Source organism: Pan paniscus, chromosome 6, assembly GCF_029289425.2.
Source record: "Pan paniscus chromosome 6, NHGRI_mPanPan1-v2.0_pri, whole genome shotgun sequence".
Lineage (NCBI taxonomy): Eukaryota > Metazoa > Chordata > Mammalia > Primates > Hominidae > Pan > Pan paniscus.
In genome coordinates, this window is record NC_073255.2 from 151,367,508 (window position 1) to 151,389,134 (window position 21,627).

Here is a 21,627-nt window from a genome sequence, read left to right on the forward strand (position 1 = left end):
CTTTAAAGATCTTTTGTATTGTTTTTTGAAAAAACTGTAAAACAAGCTAAATGCTATATAATACATCTACTCTGTTACTATGCTGTTTTATTCTGCCTACTATATTATTTTCCTTTTTTTAGTAATTTTATTTTTCATTTCTTGAAATTAATATGTAAAATACAGTTTTTACATTAAGCAAGAAAGACTTTTGCTTAAAAATTAATAAATCTCTACATTAAATTCTTGGGCTCAAACCCTGTTTTCATACATTGTTGGACAATGAGTCAAGGTGGAAAATCTAAGGTTGTTCTGTGCTCAGTGTCTTGATTTGAAATATTCAGAATATAGACTTACTCAGAGATTGGAAGCTGGTTTAATATGTTGTGCCAGCCATCCTGAAAGCCATTTCAGTAGATTCTGTACCCTGGCATTTGTTTTAGAAATAATTGCATGCAAATGTAGTTTTACATCTGTACTATGTCTCTTAATCCTAACCAGGCATTTTCCATTAGATGTAGTCTGAAAATCGCATTAAGACAAATATATATCATCTGTGAAATTATGCTCTGAATGCTCTAAATAGGAAAGGAAGGGGCAATATTCATGTTAAATGTAATAAGAAGTATTTTTTTTCTGACTCCCGAATTTTAAAATGTCGATTTCACTTCCTAATTAGTGCTGCATTATAAAATTGAGTTAAGATTGTCTGTTTTCAAAATTTTCTTATTCAGTTTATCACAAAACTTTCCTACAAATGAAAATGTACTACCATGTCAAATTATTTTCTTACTTTATGCTTGGTACTACAAAATTTATTTTTGTATCTCTAATGGCAATGCAATTCAGATAAGTTATATTGTAGTACTCTTCTGTTCTCAAAAGCAGAATTTTGCAACAAGAATTTTGACACTGAACTGACTTTATTTATTTATTTATTTATTTATTTATTTATTTAGAGATGGAGTCCTGCTCTGTCGCCCAGGCTGGTGTGCAGTGGCCCGATCTCAGCTCACTGTAACCTCCGCCTCCCGGGTTCAAGCAGTTCTCTGTGTCAGCCTCCCAAGTAGCTGGGATTACAGGTGCCCACCACCACACCTGGCTAATTTTTGTATTTTTAGTAGAGATGGGGTTTCACCATCTTGACCAGGCTGGTCTTGAACTCCTGACCTCGTGATCCACCCACCTTGGCCTCCCAAAGTGCTGGGATTACAGGCGTGAGGCACTGCACCCAGCCCTGACTTTTAATATACTAGAGATTACTAGTGTATTTGAGGAATCTAAGAAAGAATATTAAGTAATAAAACACGTATGAAGTCATAGGGTATCAACTGGAAGAAAGAGGAGGTAGAGTTTATAGAAACAAAAAGTTATTGCTTGCCATCAAGAAATTACCATTAAATCTTTATTTAAAACAGTATCTTGTCTCATTCTGCATTCTTCATAGTTACTTCTTGAGGATAACACTAATAGGACTCCAGATATGTCAGAAATCTTTTTATGTATTTGAACTTTCATTTATCCTCCAAGAGAAAAGACAGATGATGTACACAAAAATGAGAAATCTGAAGTTCACAAAAGCCACTTTGCTTTATATGGGGCTCTTGAAGACCTGGTTTTTGCTTCTCTTTCTGTCCCCAACCCTACCCTACCACCCTTCTTCCCTAAAATTAATTTGTTTGACTTTATGGGACTGTCTCTGCTTCTCAGAATACATCAGGGGGTCAGACATCTTCAAGCCTTTATGATGTCTACTTCTTTAGTCTTAAATATTCTTCATCTTTACCCCACCCCGTCTCCATTTGTATACTAATGTCCGTTTATTCTTACCTAGAGTCCTTTATTATCTCATCTGCCCTATAAGAACCCTTTCTCTATGCTTCCTTTTCACCAGTGCATACGTCTGTCATAGTATAATACTTAATATGAAACTCATCACTAATAGTTTGCCTTCCTGATTTGTCTGTGCATTCTTGAGGTTAGTGGCTCCTACTTGACTTTGCAGCTGATTCTTAACCTAGTGGTTGGTGTTCTGTAGTGTCCCACAGAACTGAGATGGCAATGTATACATTAAATCTGTTTGTTTTGTCTATTAAATAATTATTATATATGTTAAATTTTTTTCTTTCACTCTCCAAATGTTCATAAGAAATCCAGCTACCTATTTTTTTTTCAAAAACACTTGAACTCTTGAATAAAGCAAACATGCATACAAGTAAACAAAAATGCAATAGTCCATAAGTACTCTGCAGGGATATCTCATGTCAGAAGCACCTGTTGACTGCTGCCCTCATGCTCTCTCAAAATATAATAACTATATCACTTACAGGAGCACTATGCACATCTTTTGTTTTTCAGTGACTTTAGACACATGAAAGATACTTGATTAGCATTCCTGCAAATTCAAGTTGTATATGTACACAGTGAACAGGTGTAGATCTTAGCCTGCTCACAGACAACAGCCATGTCATATTCTCTTTCCTTGATTTCAGCCTCACCTATCTGTGGAGACAGCCTGGATTCTGGATAAGAGGTGTCCATATCCTCTTTCTATTATTGGCTTCTCTACTGCGATTTCTAACAAGGGTGCCAATTAGTGCCAGCTATGATAGCAGCTTTTTGAAGTGAAAAAGAAGGGGATTGACTAAAAACAGGGTGAAAAATCTGAATTTGACACTGTTATATTCTGTAACTCTTGTTAATTCCTTTTTAATCTTAAACTATCTTATTTTGGCTGGGCATGGTGGCTCACGCCTGTAATCCCAGCACTTTGGGAGGCCAAGGCGGGCAGATCACGAGGTCAGGAGATCGAGACCATACTGGCTAACACGGTGAAACCTCGTCTCTACTAAAAAAACACTACAAAAAAATTAGCCAGGCGTGGTGGCCGGCGCCTGTAGTCCCAGCTACTCAGGAGGCTGAGTCAGGAGAATGGCGTGAACCTGGCAGACAGAGCTTGCAGTGAGCCAATATCAATATCGTGCCACTGCACTCCAGCCTGGGCGACAGAGCAAGATTCCATCTAAAAAAAAAAAAATCTCATTTTAAAATTAATTTAAAATCTTACTTTAGGAACGTCAATGGATTTAATGGGTTAATATAAAGTACTTTAAAATCTCAAATCCTTCAAATACCTATGGTATCTGCATTGGGACAGTGGCTGCCACTAAACTTTCTTTGTTAAGCTAGCCTTTCTTTTAATAAAAAGAAAAGTGTTATTTTAAATTTAGAATCCATTAAAGAAGAAAAGTGGAATGAGTATATAGTGTTAAATTATGATAAAAATAAAATATGCAAACACTCATTAATAAACTGTGCTGTGTTGCTATCTTGTATTTAACCCCAAGTTTTATTTTGCCGTTTTTACATATTAAGTTGTGCTTTATACAATGTAAAGTCTGATTATACAAGCTGATATTTTAGGGATGGAAGAATATATTTATAAAAGTGAAATTATGGCCAGGTGCAGTGTCTCACACCTGTAATCCCAGCACTTTGGGATGCAGAGGCGGGTGGATCCCCTGAGGCCAGGAGTTTGAGACCAGCCTGGCCAACATAGGGAAACCTAAAAATGTTAAAAATACTAAAAATACTAAAGAATTAGCCAGGCATGGTGGCACACACCTGTAATCTCAACTACTTGGGAGGCAGAGGCACAAGAATTGCTTGAGCTCAGGAGGCAGCAGTTGCAGTGAGTTGAGATTGTGCCACTGCACACCAGCCTGGGTGACAGAGCAAGACCCTGTTCCCCCACCTCCGCCAAAAAAAAGAACTGAAATTATAATAGCAATTTTTAATTACTTCACTTAAGTTTGCAAACAATGAAAAATGAGGGCAAGATCATGACTTTTAGTCTTATCTTTGGTCTGTTCCATATAAATGGATTGTAACCCAAAATTCGTCCAAAAAGCTATTAACATTTAATCCTAATTTTGACAGCATGATTATTGACTGAAATATGTATATTAAATTTATCTTGTTAATTTTAACTTTGATTTCAAGTCACAGAGATCTTTAAAAAATAATAGTAGACTTTATTCAAAGGATATAGAGTTGCTTACAAAATACAAGGCAAAGCTAAGCAAAAATCTGGTCTCAGAAGGAGCAAAAAGCAGAGCAGAATCTAATAGGCTGCTTGCATACCTGTCACTGGATTCGATGAAATCCTGTTGTTTATTATGCACATGTCACATACCTCAAAAATCAAGTTCTTGGGAGAGGGAATTTAATTGGCCTAACTTGTATCACCCGCCCTTGGGCCGGTCCCACCAATTTGCATGTAATTGGGTACAGAATTAAGGTAGTCCCCAAAGAAAAAAATGGTGCTATTAACAAATAGAGAAGTATATGCTGGGTAGGCAATATCAACAGATTTCGTCTATGTTAACTTTGAGTTGGTTTGCTACTAGACTGTAGCCTTGTTTTGATATCAATTTTTTTTTTTCTCGAAGAATTTTACTCTTTCAACACCAAGGAAACTCAAGACAATAGAAAACTACTGGACAATAGCACCAAGTAATGTATTTGCGTGTGAAGACTCACTAATTTATGCAATTATACCTCAATCTATGCAGTATCTTCCTGAAGATTATTAAAAAATCAAATGTATTTTAAAGAAGTTTGCCTTTTATTTAAATAAATACTGTCTAAACTACTCTTTTAATTTGAATAATTTCTTCTCTTAAGGAAATAGTAATCATCTCTTATTTAATTTTGTAAATTTGGATCTTCATGTTGAGTTTGTTAGCAATGAATGGCACCTGTCACGCATGTACTTACCAGGTAAAAGAAAATATACTGCTTTTAAAACTTTACACTAATCCATGAAGAAAACAAGCATAAAAATTATAAACATTCATGAATCGATTCCTTTAAAAATGTTCTCCATGACCTTGGACCTATCTTTTTTGTTGTTTTTGGTGGTGGGTTTTGTTTGTTTGTTTGTTTTTTGAGACATGGTCTTTCTCTATAGCCCATGCTGGAGTGCAGTAGCATGATCATAGTTTACAGCAGCTTCTAACTCCTGGGCTCAAGTCATTCTCCTACCTCAGCTTCCCAGAGTGCTGGGATTACAGACATGGGCCACCATGTCTAACTTGGACCGGTTCTTTAAAATCACTTTGAATTGGTGGACCTAAGGAATTCCCATTGTGCGCACTATGTTCTCTTGCACCATACTCTCTTGTTATTCCCACATATAGCCCACCACCACCTCCACCCACCTGGACTTCTTCCTGATCATGTTGTATCCCATGATTAAGGATGACCTTAAACACTTTCACTATTCTGAATCATCCTTTCTGACCCTGCTGCAGCATTTGTTCTTCCATTTCCCAAGCTGTGGCTTTTCTTATTCCTACTCCTAAGCAAGCTACTGAGTATTCCTATAGAGAATCACAATATCAGGCAGTATTGGTTCTCTGACTTTAGGCTAGTGTTCACTGATGTTTAGCAATTGTTTCACAAGTCTCTAGACACCTTACTCTGCCTCTCTCCCTGCATCAGTTTCTAGCCTTCACTGTACCCTTAAAGCACTTAAGTCACACCTGTTTCCCTGTTGTCAGTGACTTCACCTCCTACTTCAGAGAAAAAATTTAGAGGCCACCAGGCAAGAACTCCCTCTGCCTCTCTCATCTGTACTCCCAAAACAAACTTATATTAGCATCTCTGATTATATCCCTTTGTATCATAATGAGATTTCTCTCCAAGGCCAATTTCTCTTCCTGTGCATGATACCTACCCTTTCCACCTCTTCCAGAACCTTGTCTTGTCAGCTGCACATCTTCATTCCTATGTCTTCAGTCTCCCATTTCTCTGTGTGCCTTCCCTTCCTACCTTTAAAAACAAAAACCAATTAAACAAAATCACATTCATATGTCCATATTAGTTTTATATCAGACAATTATCTTAACCCGTTTTTTTTTCTTCATCATTAGGCCATTAGAAAGAATTGTTTACACTTATCTTCCATTCCTTTTTTGACACATTATACCTTGTTTTATTTCCTTACTACCTGTATTACTCTGTTCTCACGCTGCTAGTAAAGACATACCTGAGACTGGGTAACTTACAAAGAAAAAGAGATTTAATGGACTCACAGTTCCACATGGCTGGGGAGGCCTCACAATCATGGTAGAAGGAAGAGGAGGAGTAAAGGCGCATCTTACATAGCAGCAGGCAAGAGAGCATGTGCAGGGACACTCCCTTTTATAAAACCATCAGATCTCTTGAGACTTATTCACTGTCATGAGAACAGTATGGGAAATACCTGCCCCCATGATTCAATTACCTCCCACCAGGTCCCTCCCATGACACATGGGGATTAAGGGAACTACAATTCAAGATGAGATTTGGGTAGGGACATAGCCAAACCACATCACTACCTTTCTGAAATACTTCTATTGAATATGACTGACCACTTCAGAGAGTTGAATTCAGTTCTTACCTTAGTAGATCCTGTCAAAACATTTGAGACTTTTGATACAACTTCTCTTAACATTCCTCTTCTTTGTGTTTTGTTGTCTTTTCCCCATCTCCTGCCTACAACTTTTTTTGTTAACTTTTATATCAGTGGTCCAAAAACTCTGGCTGCATATTGTCATTACTTGGGATGTTTATTTGTTAAAATGCCTGGTCTCCACCAAGCCCAGTTAAATCAGGAAGTTGAATGCCACCATCATTGTATATACAGAGCTCTGCGTGTGATGCTGACCCACAAGGTGGGCTGAGAACTACTCCTTTAGATGACCTCACTGCCAGAACTTATCCACTCCCTGTGGTATTACCACTACATAAGTTGCTGATTCTCAGGTCTTTATATTTCTTGTCTTGTCACCTGAACTTAAGTCTTTTATAGCCAGAAGTCTTCCAGAAACACCTACCTAGATGTTCAGTAGTCAACTTCTCATTTACTCTTTCCAAATGAACCAAATTCTCTATCATTCTTGAAAAACCGTCTTTGTTTCTACTCTCTTTCTAGTGGCATCACAGTCTGCTTCCAACGTCCCTTATCCTTTACTCTCTCAGTCACTCAGCTGGTCGTCAAATCCTTAGAAGTTAGCTAGTCCTCAAATTGGGTATCCTTTTTTCATGTAACTGCTACTGCTTTGGCACTTACCAGAAGTAACTGTCTAATGAATCTTTGGGAATCTTAGGCTGCCAGCCAATTCCAGTCTGAACCCACACCCTCATGCTTTCTACTTGTAAAAAAAAAAAAACACTACTAATTCCTGATCTGCAAAACTCTTCGTAGTCCTAATCTTTCTAGCCTTGTCTCTCAGCAGCTGGCCCCATTTATAGCATACTCCTACCAAAACTATCACATATTGTCGGCATAATCCTAAACCTTTTGCATTCTCCCTTTCTGCTTTTTTTACTTCTTTTTCCCAAGCAATGAATTCCTACTCATTTCTTGGGAGCCAGCTAGAAAATGCCTTCTTTCAATATGGTCAAACTGTACTTTTTAGGTCTTCAACAATGTATTTCTCTCTAATACAGGGGCTTTAAAACTTAAGATCCATGGATAGAATTCAGGAGGTTTATGAACTTTAATGGAAGAAAAAGTATTCTTATTTTTATTCCCAATTGAAACTCAACATATTCTTCTATTAGGAATGTAGGCAACACACCACAGTATTGTTAACAGTATCTGTGACATTGTCAGTGATAGAAATTATAAAAATATTCCTATCTCATCACAGTTGATAAAAAATGTCTAGAAATATGACCAGGTGTAGTGGCTCATACCTACAATCTCAGCACTTTGGGAGGCCAAGGTGGGAGGATCACTTGAGCCCAGGAGTTCAAGACCAGCCTGGAGTATATAGTGAGACCCTGTCTCTACAAAAATCAAAGAAAATTAGGTGAGCATGGTGGTATGCACTTGTAGTCCCAGCTACTCAGGAGACTGAGGTGAGAGGATTACTTGATCCTAAGTGGTGGATGCTGCAGTGAGCCAAGATTGCTCCACTGCACTCCAGCCTTGGCAACAGAGCAAGGCCCTGTCAAAAAAAAAAAAAAAAAAAAAAATCTAGAAATGTTATTTGTGCCCATTACTCAAAATTGTGGTGGTTGTTATATCTTATTAATTCATTAAATATGCTATTATATCTTATTAATTCATTAATAAATAACATTAATATTTCACAAATGTAGCTTTTTAAATATTTTGAGAACTAATCTCAATATAATTCTCTTTTTTCTAATGCCTTATTTTATTGTATGCAACCAATTTTTTTTTTCTGAGAAGGCTATTCTAGATTTTATCAGATTGCCAAAGAGGTTCAGATACAAAAAAGAAAAACAAAAAAAAATCAGGAGTCCGTGCAAATGGCACTTATGTTGTTGTATCCTAATTTACAAGACTTTTTTTATTTTCCAATCTCTTTTGGATGGAGGGACCATTTTCATTCACCTTTATATCCACATGGCTAATATAGTTTATAGCTCATAGTAGGTACTGAAAAGTGTTGACTAAGTGAATAATGGACTAAAAGAAGGAAAAAATACCTGTCATGCAAATATCCTGAACAGAGGGCAATATTTCTCAAAGTATGATCATAGACCTTCTAAACTACAATAATCAAGATGCTTGTTAAAATGCATATCCCTGGACGCTATACCAGATCTTATGAATCTGAATCTCTAGGAAAGTAGCCTGGGATATGCAATCATAACAAGCTTCTCCAAAGATTATTTTACATGCTCAAGTTTGGGAACCTGTATAGTCAGATATGTGATACACAGTAGCCTCAAAATAAGTAAATAAAAGCATAACTTTTTACAAATAATTTTATCTCCCTGGACTTCCTTTCCTTCCTCAGTCCACACCACCATCTTCTCAATGTTGTACAGGTCTTGGAGTCTGTGTCACAAAAGAAAGTAAGACAAGGCTAACTATATCAGAATAAAGAATGAAAATTTTTTAGGCATGCACTTACTTAGATTTGGTCCTCTGAGATACATAATCTGTGGTTCTTGTTGACTGACTCCAAACAAGAGAACAACTTCTGTGATCCGCTTGTCTTGTGGAATACTCAAGACAGTTTTCAAGTATGGTTTCTCTTTTCTTCATCTTCTCTGCCTGACCTAGGCAATTTAAAATTTGTTTTTCAGAAATGGACTGGAGAAGGATGAAGTTGTATGAATTTGCAAAGCTAAAATGTGTTATCCTGGCACAACCCAATAGCTACATTGTCCCTGGGACAGTTTCCATCAGATATGATGGATGTCCTAAAAACAAGCCATCAAATCAGCAAACACAACAAAACAGTTGGAGGGGCAGAAAGGCAAATCAACCATTTATTTTTGCTATTGTTTTAAAGTTTTATTTGTTTTATAACGTGAAGAATGTTCATACTTCTTGACTAGCTGAACATTGATGTTTTCATTTTTGCACTTTTAAAATGTAGACCACTCCTATAGCTTGGATATTTTTCCTCCAAATCTCATGTTGAAATTTGGCCCCCAGTGTTGGAGGTGGGGCCTCACGGGAGGTGTTTGGGTCATGAGAGTGGATTCCTCATGAATGTCTTGGTGCCATCCTTGTGATGGTGAGTGATCTCTCACTCTACTAGTTCCCACAGAGCTGGTTGTGAAAAAGAGTCTGGCACCTCCTTCCCTCTTGTTTCCTCTCTCACCACGTGATTTCTACACACGTGTTTCCCCTTCCCCTTCTGCTATGAGTGGGAGCCACTTGAGGCCCTCACCAGATGCAGATGCCAGCACCATGCTTCTTGTACAGCGTGCAGAACTATGAGCCAAATAAACCTCTTTTCCTTATAAATTACTCAGCCTCATGTATTCCTTTATAGCAACATAAATGTACTAAGACAACCACTATTCCATTCAGATATTATTTTATCCTAAATATTATAAGACACTAAAGTTTTAAACATGTTAAAGAAAAATTTGAGGGTCCTTTCAACCAACCTCAAGAAACAAGTTATATTAAATAATTTAAAATATTTTCATTTGTTAGGAAAGATCAATATATAATATTAATACCATGTATATATTATATATTTTTGTATGAAAATTACACTTCATCAACCTTGCAAAAAATATTATTTTTCTTACAAGTCATTTCACCTTATCACTAAATATGAACACACCTATATTAACATCTTGCTTTGCTGCACCAGGTTTCTAAAAGGAAAAAAATATTTCTTTACTCATATAGGAGAGTCTTTAGTATGTATCATGAAGTCTACTGCTAGGTTGAAGACAGATAAAATGTCTTGGGAATTTTTGTAACCTTTATAATAGTAATAGCATTTTATACATAGTAGAAACAATAATTCTTTTTATCTGAAAATTGAGTACTATTTTGAAGCAATAATGACAGCTAACAAGTATATAGCTAATAAATGTTAAGTATATGGGTATCAGCACTGTTCTAATTACTTTACAATTGAACATATTTAATAACCCTATGATGATGTTACTTATTATCCTCTGTCTAGAGAGAGAGGACAGGAGAAGCTAAGTATTTTGCTCAAGGTCACACCACTAGTAAGTGTAAGATCTGAAGCTCAGCAGACTATCTCCAGAGCCAGCATTCTTATGTTCAGCACTAAATGACTTACACTTTATTGTTTTAAAAGAAAAATTACAATGATTCACATTTAATTGAAGAATAGATTCTTTCTGAAGTTAATGTTGAAAGTCCATTCCAGTACATTGTCTGGCCTTTTCACTGTTAAAAGGTTCTTTGGTGCTTATTAGAAACAGATGCAAACACGTAAAATATCCGTTCACATTGTGTTTCCCTGTGATTTGCTGGAGTTATGTCAGGTTGCCTCCAGGAGATCCATTTCTTTTTTTTTTCTTTTTTTTTTTTTTTTAATTATACTTTAAGTTTTAGGGTACATGTGCACATTGTGCAGGTTAGTTACATATGTATACATGTGCCATGCTGGTGCGCTGCACCCACTAACTCGTCATCTAGCATTAGGTATATCTCCCAATGCTATCCCTCCCCCCTCCCCCCTCCCCACCACAGTCCCCAGAGTATGATATTCCCCTTCCTGTGTCCATGTGATCTCATTGTTCAATTCCCACCTATGAGTGAGAATATGCGGTGTTTGGTTTTTTGTTCTTGCGATAGTTTACTGAGAATGATGGTTTCCAATTTCATCCATGTCCCTACAAAGGATATGAACTCATCATTTTTTATGGCTGCATAGTATTCCATGGTGTATATGTGCCACATTTTCTTAATCCAGTCTATCATTGTTGGACATTTGGGTTGGTTCCAAGTCTTTGCTATTGTGAATAGTGCCACGATAAACATACGTGTGCATGTGTCTTCATAGCAGCATGATTTATAGTCATTTGGGTATATACCCAGTAATGGGATGGCTGGGTCAAATGGTATTTCTAGTTCTAGATCCCTGAGGAATCGCCACACTGACTTCCACAATGGTTGAACTAGTTTACAGTCCCACCAACAGTGTAAAAGTGTTCCTATTTCTCCACATCCTCTCCAGCACCTGTTATTTCCTGACTTTTTAATGATTGCCATTCTAACTGGTGTGAGATGATATCTCATAGTGGTTTTGATTTGCATTTCTCTGATGGCCAGTGATGATGAGCATTTTTTCATGTGTTTTTTGGCTGCATAAATGTCTTCTTTTGAGAAGTGCCTGTTCATGTCCTTCGCCCACTTTTTGATGGGGTTGTTTGTTTTTTTCTTGTAAATTTGTTTGAGTTCACTGTAGATTCTGGATATTAGCCCTTTGTCAGATGAGTAGGTTGCAAAAATTTTCTCCCATGTTGTAGGTTGCCTGTTCACTCTGATGGTAGTTTCTTTTGCTGTGCAGAAGCTCTTTAGTTTAATTAGATCCCATTTGTCAATTTTGGCTTTTGTTGCCATTGCTTTTGGTGTTTTGGACATGAAGTCCTTGCCCACGCCTATGTCCTGAATGGTAATGCCTAGGTTTTCTTCTAGGGTTTTTATGGTTTTAGGTCTAACGTTTAAATCTTTAATCCATCTTGAATTGATTTTTGTATAAGGTGTAAGGAAGGGATCCAGTTTCAGCTTTCTACATATGGCTAGCCAGTTTTCCCAGCACCATTTATTAAATAGGGAATCCTTTCCCCATTGCTTGTTTTTCTCAGGTTTGTCAAAGATCAGATAGTTGTAGGTAAGCGGCGTTATTTCTGAGGGCTCTGTTCTGTTCCATTGATCTATATTTCTGTTTTGGTACCAGTACCATGCTGTTTTGGTTACTGTAGCCTTGTAGTATAGTTTGAAGTCAGGTAATGTGATGCCTCCAGCTTTGTTCCTTTGGCTTAGGATTGACTTGGCGATGCGGGCTCTCTTTTGGTTCCATATGAACTTTGAAGTAGTTTTTTCCAATTCTGTGAAGAAAGTCATTGGTAGCTTGATGGGGATGGCATTGAATCTGTAAATTACCTTGGGCAGTATGGCCATTTTCACGATATTGATTCTTCCTACCCATGAGCATGGAATGTTCTTCCATTTGTTTGTATCCTCTTTTATTTCCTTGAGCAGTGGTTTGTAGTTCTCCTTGAAGAGGTGCTTCACATCCCTTGTAAGTTGGATTCCTAGGTATTTTATTCTCTTTGAAGCAATTGTGAATGGGAGTTCACTCATGATTTGGCTCTCTGTTTGTCTGTTGTTGGTGTATAAGAATGCTTTGCTTCTGAAACTATTCCAATCAATAGAAAAAGAGGGAATCCTCCCTAACTCATTTTATGAGGCCAGCATCATTCTGATACCAAAGCCTGGCAGAGACACAACCAAAAAAGAGAATTTTAGACCAATATCCTTGATGAACATTGATGCAAAAATCCTCAATAAAATACTGGCAAACCGAATCCAGCAGCACATCAAAAAGCTTATCCACCATGATCAAGTGGGCTTCATCCCTGGGATGCAAGGCTGGTTCAACATACGCAAATCAATAAATGTAATCCAGCATATAAACAGAGCCAAAGACAAAAACCACATGATTATCTCAATAGATGCAGAAAAAGCCTTTGACAAAATTCAACAACCCTTCATGCTAAAAACTCTCAATAAATTAGGTATTGATGGGACATATTTCAAAATAATAAGAGCTATCTATGACAAACCCACAGCCAATATCATACTGAATGGGCAAAAACTGGAAGCATTCCCTTTGAAAACTGGCACAAGACAGGGATGCCCTCTCTCACCGCTCCTATTCAACATAGTGTTGGAAGTTCTGGCCAGGGCAATCAGGCAGGAGAAGGAAATAAAGGGTATTCAATTAGGAAAAGAGGAAGTCAAATTGTCCCTGTTTGCAGACGACATGATTGTTTATCTAGAAAACCCCATTGTCTCAGCCCAAAATCTCCTTAAGCTGATAAGCAACTTCAGCAAAGTCTCAGGATACAAAATCAATGTACAAAAATCACAAGCATTCTTATACAGGAGATCCATTTCTAAATGACTGTCTGATTTTATTCGTCTTGCTACTTCTTTACAAACCTGCGGCTTCATGGTTCTGTTAAAGCATGGTTGATCAGAGTTTTATTGCATCTCTTACCAACATTCTGTCTCTGCCTGTCATAGAAAGCTTTAGGGAAGCCATGAGAAGAAACTGGGTGGGGTTTTCAAAGCACAATTTCTTCAACCAAACCTGTTGGCAAGATATGATGATGGGCTAATGATAGTGCAAAGTTTATTCTCACATACTTTCAGTTGCAGAAACTATTGAGAGTTACTTAAAAGCATTTGCCTTTCAATAGATTATTTTACTTCTAAGTTATTGTTCTTCAGTAAAGTTTAGATTAATTTGACTTTCTCTTTTCACAAATTTTGCCTTTTAACTCTTTATTTTTATTGATTATTTAACTGTTATGTTTCATAATTTTGCATGCAGAGTGACAGGGACAGAGAAATGTCACTATGAGCCCTCAGTGTCGGGGGCAGTTCTGTGTCTCTTGTTCCTATGGATAGATTAATGACAGTATCATTTTAATATGCTTTATTTATCTCTATGGTAGCAGGAATGATTTGATAGGAGTGTTTTGGTTAGTCAGTGTTTCTGGTTGATAAAAATAAGATATATCATAGATTTTAGGGAATCGAAAAATAATGAGTATATACTGTGTACCAATCCAAATATATCATTGTTGATGAATCAAAAGGTTCTTCATGGTCTTGTGGTTTTTTTTTTTGGGGGGGGGTTGTTTTGTTTTGTTTTTTGTCAAGGTTATCGTTTTGTTAAAATTTGGGAAATATTTGAGATAGTAACTAAAGAAGATATGTTTGAAATATGGTTAGGTTTATGAAATTATGTTTCTGAGTCAGTTGAGCTAAAAATGGGGAACATTCTCACGGTGAAGCCTCAGGCAGCTTCCATCCCAAAGCTACAAAACTAGACAAATTCTAATGAAAACCTCTTTTTTAATGAAATCCTTCTAATATTTTGGCACCTGTATCCCTTAAATTACCATTTAAGGGATGGTTACATTTAAGGGATCAGTAGCATTAACTGTATGCTTTTATTCCATAGTATTTTTGTTTATTTTTATTACTGTACTTGTACATTATCTCAATATTTCCTGTTTATGTACTCCTCCAGGAGTGAGACTTATTCTTGTATCACCTTCTGACCTGACTGGGATGACAAAACTCCAGGATCCCAACATGTTTTGTTAATGCTGGAGACAAAAATTATGATATTTTATTTAACATAGGTGCTTGTGAAATAATTTAAGATGGTGTTGCTTATTTATAGAGTTTAATTTTCAGTATTAAATATAAACAGTGTCACAGCAGATTTGGAGTTATTGTGACAATCACTTATTTTTTATGTAAATGAGTGTCTATCTGTGGGCTTTATTAGTGTTAGTCTGGTTTATTGTTATGGTATGGAATAGCATTTCATTTTTTAAGGATGCTTATGACCTTGTTAAATAGCAGTCCAAAAATCGTGTGGCTTGTTTTGATTTTAACGAAAGTTACAGCTGCCTAGCTGTAAAGCAGTCAGTTTCTCTTATTATGACTAGTTCTTCAACTTGTACTGTTTTAAATTGCCTGCAATTAGCATATTTCAACCTTATTTTTAGGTTTAAATTGCAGTGTGAGAGTGTACTCTCCTCTTAGCTAATTAGTGCTATCAAGGAACAGTAGGTTACCTCATTAGTACCATGTGCATTTAATTAAAGAAGAGAAAATTGGATTTAACCTCATAGTTAATATTTTCACAGAGTGCTACAATGCCAACACCTTCAATTGGAGTCACACCCCTGTGTATCTAATTATGCACTGGTGCCAAATAAGGTTAGCAAGAGTAGCACAAGGCTGTTGACAAAATAATTTAGATGAAAATGTATTTGTTGAATTCTGACAGCAAAATATAACTTGAACATTTTCCCCCAGTCTTCATCTGCTAGCATCAGGTGACATACTTCTTCCTAAGAAACAGAGGGAAAAGGATATTTTGGAAGCCATTTTTCCTGTTTGAATTAATGTTGCTCTTATCTTCAAGAAAATGGCATGTAGTCATGTAAAGCATATACAATCCATTTCTTAAACATAACCTCTGAACTTCGTAGATGTATTTGAAAAGAATTATTTATAAGATGTAATATTTACATGCATCAAACCACTACAAATACTCCCTGACACCCTTAACACATCCCTCCTTGCTTTTCTTCTTTTCTGGTATAGTTATAATTTCCCTTGTGTATCTTATGAATGGGGATCATCCTTTCATATCATACATGAAGTCTAAGGATGTGTTGTCACATGGTCTATTCAAATGCAGTGTAATCCTTTTGCCCTTCAGACAAAATCTTTGAAATGTCTAATGCTACTTAGGTAAAAAATGACATTCTATGTCATTTATCAATAAATAATCACTTTGCTTTTACAGATAAAAATGCAAACTATACATTTGAGTATATAGAGTAGTTTTCAATGCAAATGGTACAATTCAACAGGTTTTAACAGATATTATGGATGTTGGTTGCATAGTCTTAGATACATTTTAGTGGCAATAATTTTTATATAATAATGCATAACCACAGCAGTTAATCTAAATAAATTATTGTGATTGTTCTCACATGACATGGTAGGACAGGATTTATGTTCATTTGTACTGGTTACAATTGATTACAAGTCAGAGGTTTGCTTTTTCAAAATTATTGATGATTACATTTTAAGAACAAATAACATCCCATACACCAAAATTGCAGTGTCATTTAAATATATAGGAGTATGTATGATTCTTAGCTTACAAGTGGGAAGTAAGGTTCCTACAGCAGTATCATGGTACATAATCAGTGGATTTTTTGGTTATGGGTTAATTTATTATGATCCAAATATTCAACTTCCCATCTGCCAAATTATTTCTATTTTAAAAATCTATACTGGTTAACTGTGAGACGATGATGGAATATTCTTCCCTATTTTGACCTACCAAGATAATAATTCCAAAAAAGATTTTTAAAAATGATAATGTACGTTATTAGCAGAAGCCTTAAGATTGAAAAAAAAGCCAACTCCTGATTCTCTTTGTTTAACCTAGGAATTGCTTCCAGAAACAAAATTATGTATCTGTGGCCACTCTTCTGGTGATGGGCATCCTCACAACACATTTGCAGTAAGTTACACTGGGCAATTAGAAATTCAGCTACTAGGCACAAGGCCATGGACCCAGTCCCACTAAATAGATTGTATGTGATTTTCTATAGCCAATCCCTTCCATTGGTGCAGATAATCAAGATACAACTAACGTTAAGATACAGATGTAATTAGTTGATTTTCTCTTCTTTTGTTCTCAATTCAGTTATGTTTCACTAGATACACATTTCACAGTTTCTGTGAGTTGACTACCTTAAATATATAAAGGCTTTAACACCACTATACTTTTCTTGAACTTTTAGGAATAATTTGATGAGGGAGTGTTGATATGCAGAAAATAAATGGACGTAGATAATGGGTTGATTCAACACATATTTTAGAACAAAATTGCTGTTCCATGTTCTTCAAGTTGTCATATAAATATACCAAGGCCTTTTAAACATTCTGCCACTAGAGTGTAACTTGTCACTTTGGACTGTAATATTTGGTGAAAATTGTTTATGTGGCCCAATTCACATAGCAGTTATCCTTGGAAATGGATAGTAATCCTCAAGTCTCCATTCAAGAATTTTTAAATAAAGCAACTTCATGTTTCTATTGAGCATAGATTCTACCTGCATTCTTAAGAAATCTTGAAACATATGTCATGTATTTTCACATATAGTCAGCGCTGCACAGTCATGGGTCCTGTATCTGTGGATTCAACCAACCACAGATCCAAAATATTTGGGGAAAAAGTGGATGGTTGCATCTGTACCGAAAATGTTCATACATTTTTCTTCCTTATCATTATTCCCCAAAGAAAACATTGTAACAACTGTTTATACAGCATTTATTTTACATTAAGTATTATAAGTGAGCTAGAGATTATTTAAAGTATACAGGAGGATGTGCATAGGTTATATGTAAGTAGTACATCATTTTATATAAGGGACTTGGGCAATTATGGATTTTGGTATCTATGTGTGTCCAATCCCCTACACATACCAAAGGACTACTATACACAACTTTTGCTTGTTTCCTTAAGAACTGATGTATTTATTTAGGCTCAATGGGCTAGAGTATTTCTAAATTGACTCAGCCAAAATTTATTTACTTTTTACTACTCTATACATAATATTTCCTAATTATAATTGGCGAACAACAACAAAATTAATACTCATATACAATCAATGTCTTCCTGAATGAAGAAGAAATATCTAATTTCATACTTTGGTTAAAAAGACAGAAAATGTTTTCAATAAAAATAATGTCAAATTAATGAAAGGATATTTATGGAAAATATGAAACTTTAAAAAATGTTAGTTGCAATACAAAATAAACTCAAAAGTGGAAGCAACAATAACATATCCTATTCTATAGAAATGGTAAATGTCAAAAAAAAAGAAATAGTGAATGTCAAGGATGGGTAATAAATGTTATATATGCTGGCTTCAGAGAGACCTGAAATTACCTGGTTTGTGGCCTCATTCACTTTAATCCTATAGTATTTGGTCCCCCTAAGCTTTTTTGTAACAACATTTGAAAGAAAAATAGCAAAAATTTAAAAATTTTGGTAGGTTTTGCTGATATGATATAATTAAGTTTATGTGAAAGATTAAAATAATCTTAAGTTCTAAGTATTCTCTGTATATTTTAAAGGAAGATAAATTTTAGGTAAACATAAAGTGCAATTATATACTTTAACTTAATAAAGAAAATTAACTTAAAATTACTTTTAAAAATAGTGCATTAAAAATGGGACAGTTTTCCTAATTAGTAACACTTTTTCCTAAAATAATCCCAGTGGAAAAATTGTTTTCGTTAAACTGAAGAGTGAGCTGGCTTAACTGCTAATAGTGTTTGCTCTTTATCTAAAACTACTTCTACCATTTAAAACAAATCTCTGTTCTACTGATGAGAGAAAAGAAATCTATAGCATCAAATATTTGTATTTTCACTGACATATTTTCAGAATGAAAATGAGACATGAAGAAGTGAAATGATTAACCAGAGGCCATGTAATTTCTCAATGGTAAAGCTGAATTTGTTGCCCAAGTTTGTGATGACCAGTGTATTGGGCTTTCCAAAGGTATCCCAAATTGTTCTTGGCTGCTTTGAATGCAGTGTTGAGTAGAAGTCTGAGGTTCTTCCATGTGTCTGAGACTGCATCTCATCTCTCAGATAGAAAGAGCACCAGTATGAATTAGTGAGGTCTGGTATGGCTGGTGGGAAAGGAGGAGCATAGCAGTGCATTTGCCATCAGATCTTTGCCATCTCTGTAGTGTGCCAATTTCATACTTCATCTTGGTCATTGAGTGACTTTACAAATGGGGCTTCTTGGCTTCACAACACAAGGGAAATATTATTTAAGTAATATTAACTGCTTATTTTCCTTTATTGATTACCTTATATATAAACTTCAGCATGCTAAAATGGCTACATAATGTGATTTAAAATCAATATACTAACCAGAAAAAATACTATATTATTCATAATTGACAATTGCTATGTGATGGACATGGTTCTGTTTTAGTATTCATTGCATTTATAAGTACCAATATGCCAGAGTGGTAGTCTGGAACACCGTAAGAGTACTGGTGGGCTAAAAGGAAGAAAGAGGTCAAAAAGATAGATGGGGTACCTAAAGCCTGCCATATTTTTTCATCACTATGTAACTGACATTAATAATAAATTGTGAATTATTACAATAGTTTGCAAATCTTAAGAGACCCTACATAATGCCTATCAAAGTGTTAATTTAATGTCACACATATTATTTCTGTGGTTGATCAGCCTTCACACACACACATACAAGCCAAAATTTTCAGGCACATGTTCCAAATTGGTGGATTAAATTAATTTTTACTCTTCCTATCACACCCACTTCACTTAAAAAATAAAAATCTCTTAATTTTATTAACAAGCCTAAAGTAAAGTGCCAAAAATTGCAGGGAGAGAAAACCACTTACATTACCAAATGAAGGTTAAAGCCCAAATTATCTCAAGGAAATAATATTACATATTTGATATTAAACAGGGGTCAAAAGCTCTTCATTATACCATCCTTTTTCAGATATAATTGTATCAATTTACTAGCAAAATGTGCAATAAAAATATTTTTTCATAGGGTTTTTTCTGGTGTCTTGGCTTATTGATAACCATCAAACATTGGCCATCCCCTGAGTATTGTACCTCTCTATTACATTGTTGAACAGTAGTGATATTTTAATGTACTCACTAATAAATTATATTTAATGTGCCTCTATCAATTCATTGCAATACTGGGCAGTAATTGTATGCACTTATCTTTATGTGAAAATTGTGATTCTAAATTTTATCTACTTGTTGTATTTAAAGAAATATTTGGGCTCCTTCGATTGTATATTCACTATTCTAAGAGTAACAATATAATGTCCTTATTATAACTTTGAATTTAATAGATAAAAAGGCATTAATTTCTGGCTTTAAAAAACGAGGGTATCAGAGTAAGAGAGCTTCATTGTTAGAGAATACTTTTCAGTGCTTGCTTTTCACATTCAGTTTTTTCAAATAGTGTCTAGTTTAATCTGAAAAAAAAAATCTTCACTTATTTTACTTTTCTTTCAAACTTCGGTACTAGGATACATGCCTTTCTTTTTTTCCTGATTTATCAAACAGCTTTACAAATGAGTAACTCTGCCAAGATTCTAAATTTCACAATCTTTGGCTTCCTTACAAGATAGTAACCCAAGTTCATTCACTCCTCTCTAACTATACCCTGTTGGCACCTCATCTGCCTGAATGACCTCATTAACACCTATCTGCAAGTAATCTTATTGTTAGTGTTGCCTACAGGTTTTTACACCTAAGTGAATACTGTTTTACATAGGATTCTGCCAGTTAGTTCTAACTGCGAAGGCAATTATGTGGAATGCTTAGGGTCTTTGTCTTTGGCTCTTATTTTTAAAACCTTTAGCATTGAGCCAGATGAATCTTTTGATGAACAAAATGTCTTGTACCTATAATCTGAAAATGAAACTTGCCTAGCCTTGGTATAACTGCTTTATTTTCCATTCAAATTAAATTACACTGGCCACATTTGATCTTTCTCCCTACAGGTCTTTACTATGATTATCTCCTGAATGGTTCATTTTTAATGGGGATGCTGGGTTGGAAGAAATAAGAAAACAGGGATAGTGATGCTTTTTAAAATATCTTTTTATTTGTGTTCCAAATTCATCTCTCTCTTGAGGCTTTACATAAATCCTACACAACACCAAATAATCCACCCTGTGGGCTCTACAGTCAGCTTTCTGGTTTGATAACTGGGCCAGTTTCTTAACTTTGCTTTGCTTCACGTTCTCAGTCTGTAAAATTATAACAATAATACTACCTACCTCATAAGGTGGTAACGGGAATTAAATATGATAACCCTAAAAAGTACTTACCATAATGACTAACACATAGTAAACATGCAATAGATGTTGAGTCAGTATCTGTAATAGCATCAATATACTCTTGCTTGGATGAAAGAGTCAATTCTGTTGGATGTAAATTTAAGTGTATTTTTGGTATTAACACTAAAAGGGGCATTGGACACTGTACCTTGGGTCATGGCCAAGACAGATGGCAGTGTTATCCACTGAGAGGAGTCTTTATATTAATCGATTTAAGTTGAATACTGACTTGTTCACTCACACAAAAAATAGTGTTCTCCAAATGCTTTCTGACTTGTTAAGTGGAAGACAGCTAAGTGGAAGAGACAGAACTCTGCCTCACCAGACCTAAATGATGCCTGGCAGCCAAGAAGAATCATAGCTAAAATATGTAAGGAAAAGTGATTGTCCCCCAATTGTCTGTATCCAGCTAAAGCACATGAAGATACACAGTTAGGAAATACATGCAGCAATGTTGAATTACCTCTACTTTTTTCTTCCTTCCTACATTATAAACATATTAGCAGAGAGTAACCTGAAGTTAAAGATAAATTACTACTTATCAGTGTTGACAGTTTTAACTAACATGCTGAAAACAATTAACCAAGGATAATGTTGCAGTAATTTTTTTCACAGTACCCTTTTTATAAAAGCTGTTTACAGTAT

At 35.5% G+C, this 21,627-nt stretch overlaps 1 protein-coding gene across 23 annotated transcripts in view; it reads left to right on the forward strand.

Moving 5' to 3' along the window:
* The window catches only part of FOXP2 (forkhead box P2), a 608,228-nt gene that overhangs the window by 469,408 nt on the left and 117,193 nt on the right, over nt 1–21,627 (forward strand). For 6 of the 23 annotated variants that reach the window (XM_034963386.3, XM_034963391.3, XM_055114452.2 and 3 more), the window contains one exon: nt 16,509–16,583. The exons of the other annotated variants lie outside the window; for them this stretch is intronic. In XM_034963386.3, the coding sequence (XP_034819277.1) occupies nt 16,509–16,583 (75 nt within the window). The remainder of the gene's footprint in view (nt 1–16,508; nt 16,584–21,627) is intronic. 23 annotated transcript variants of the gene reach the window in all.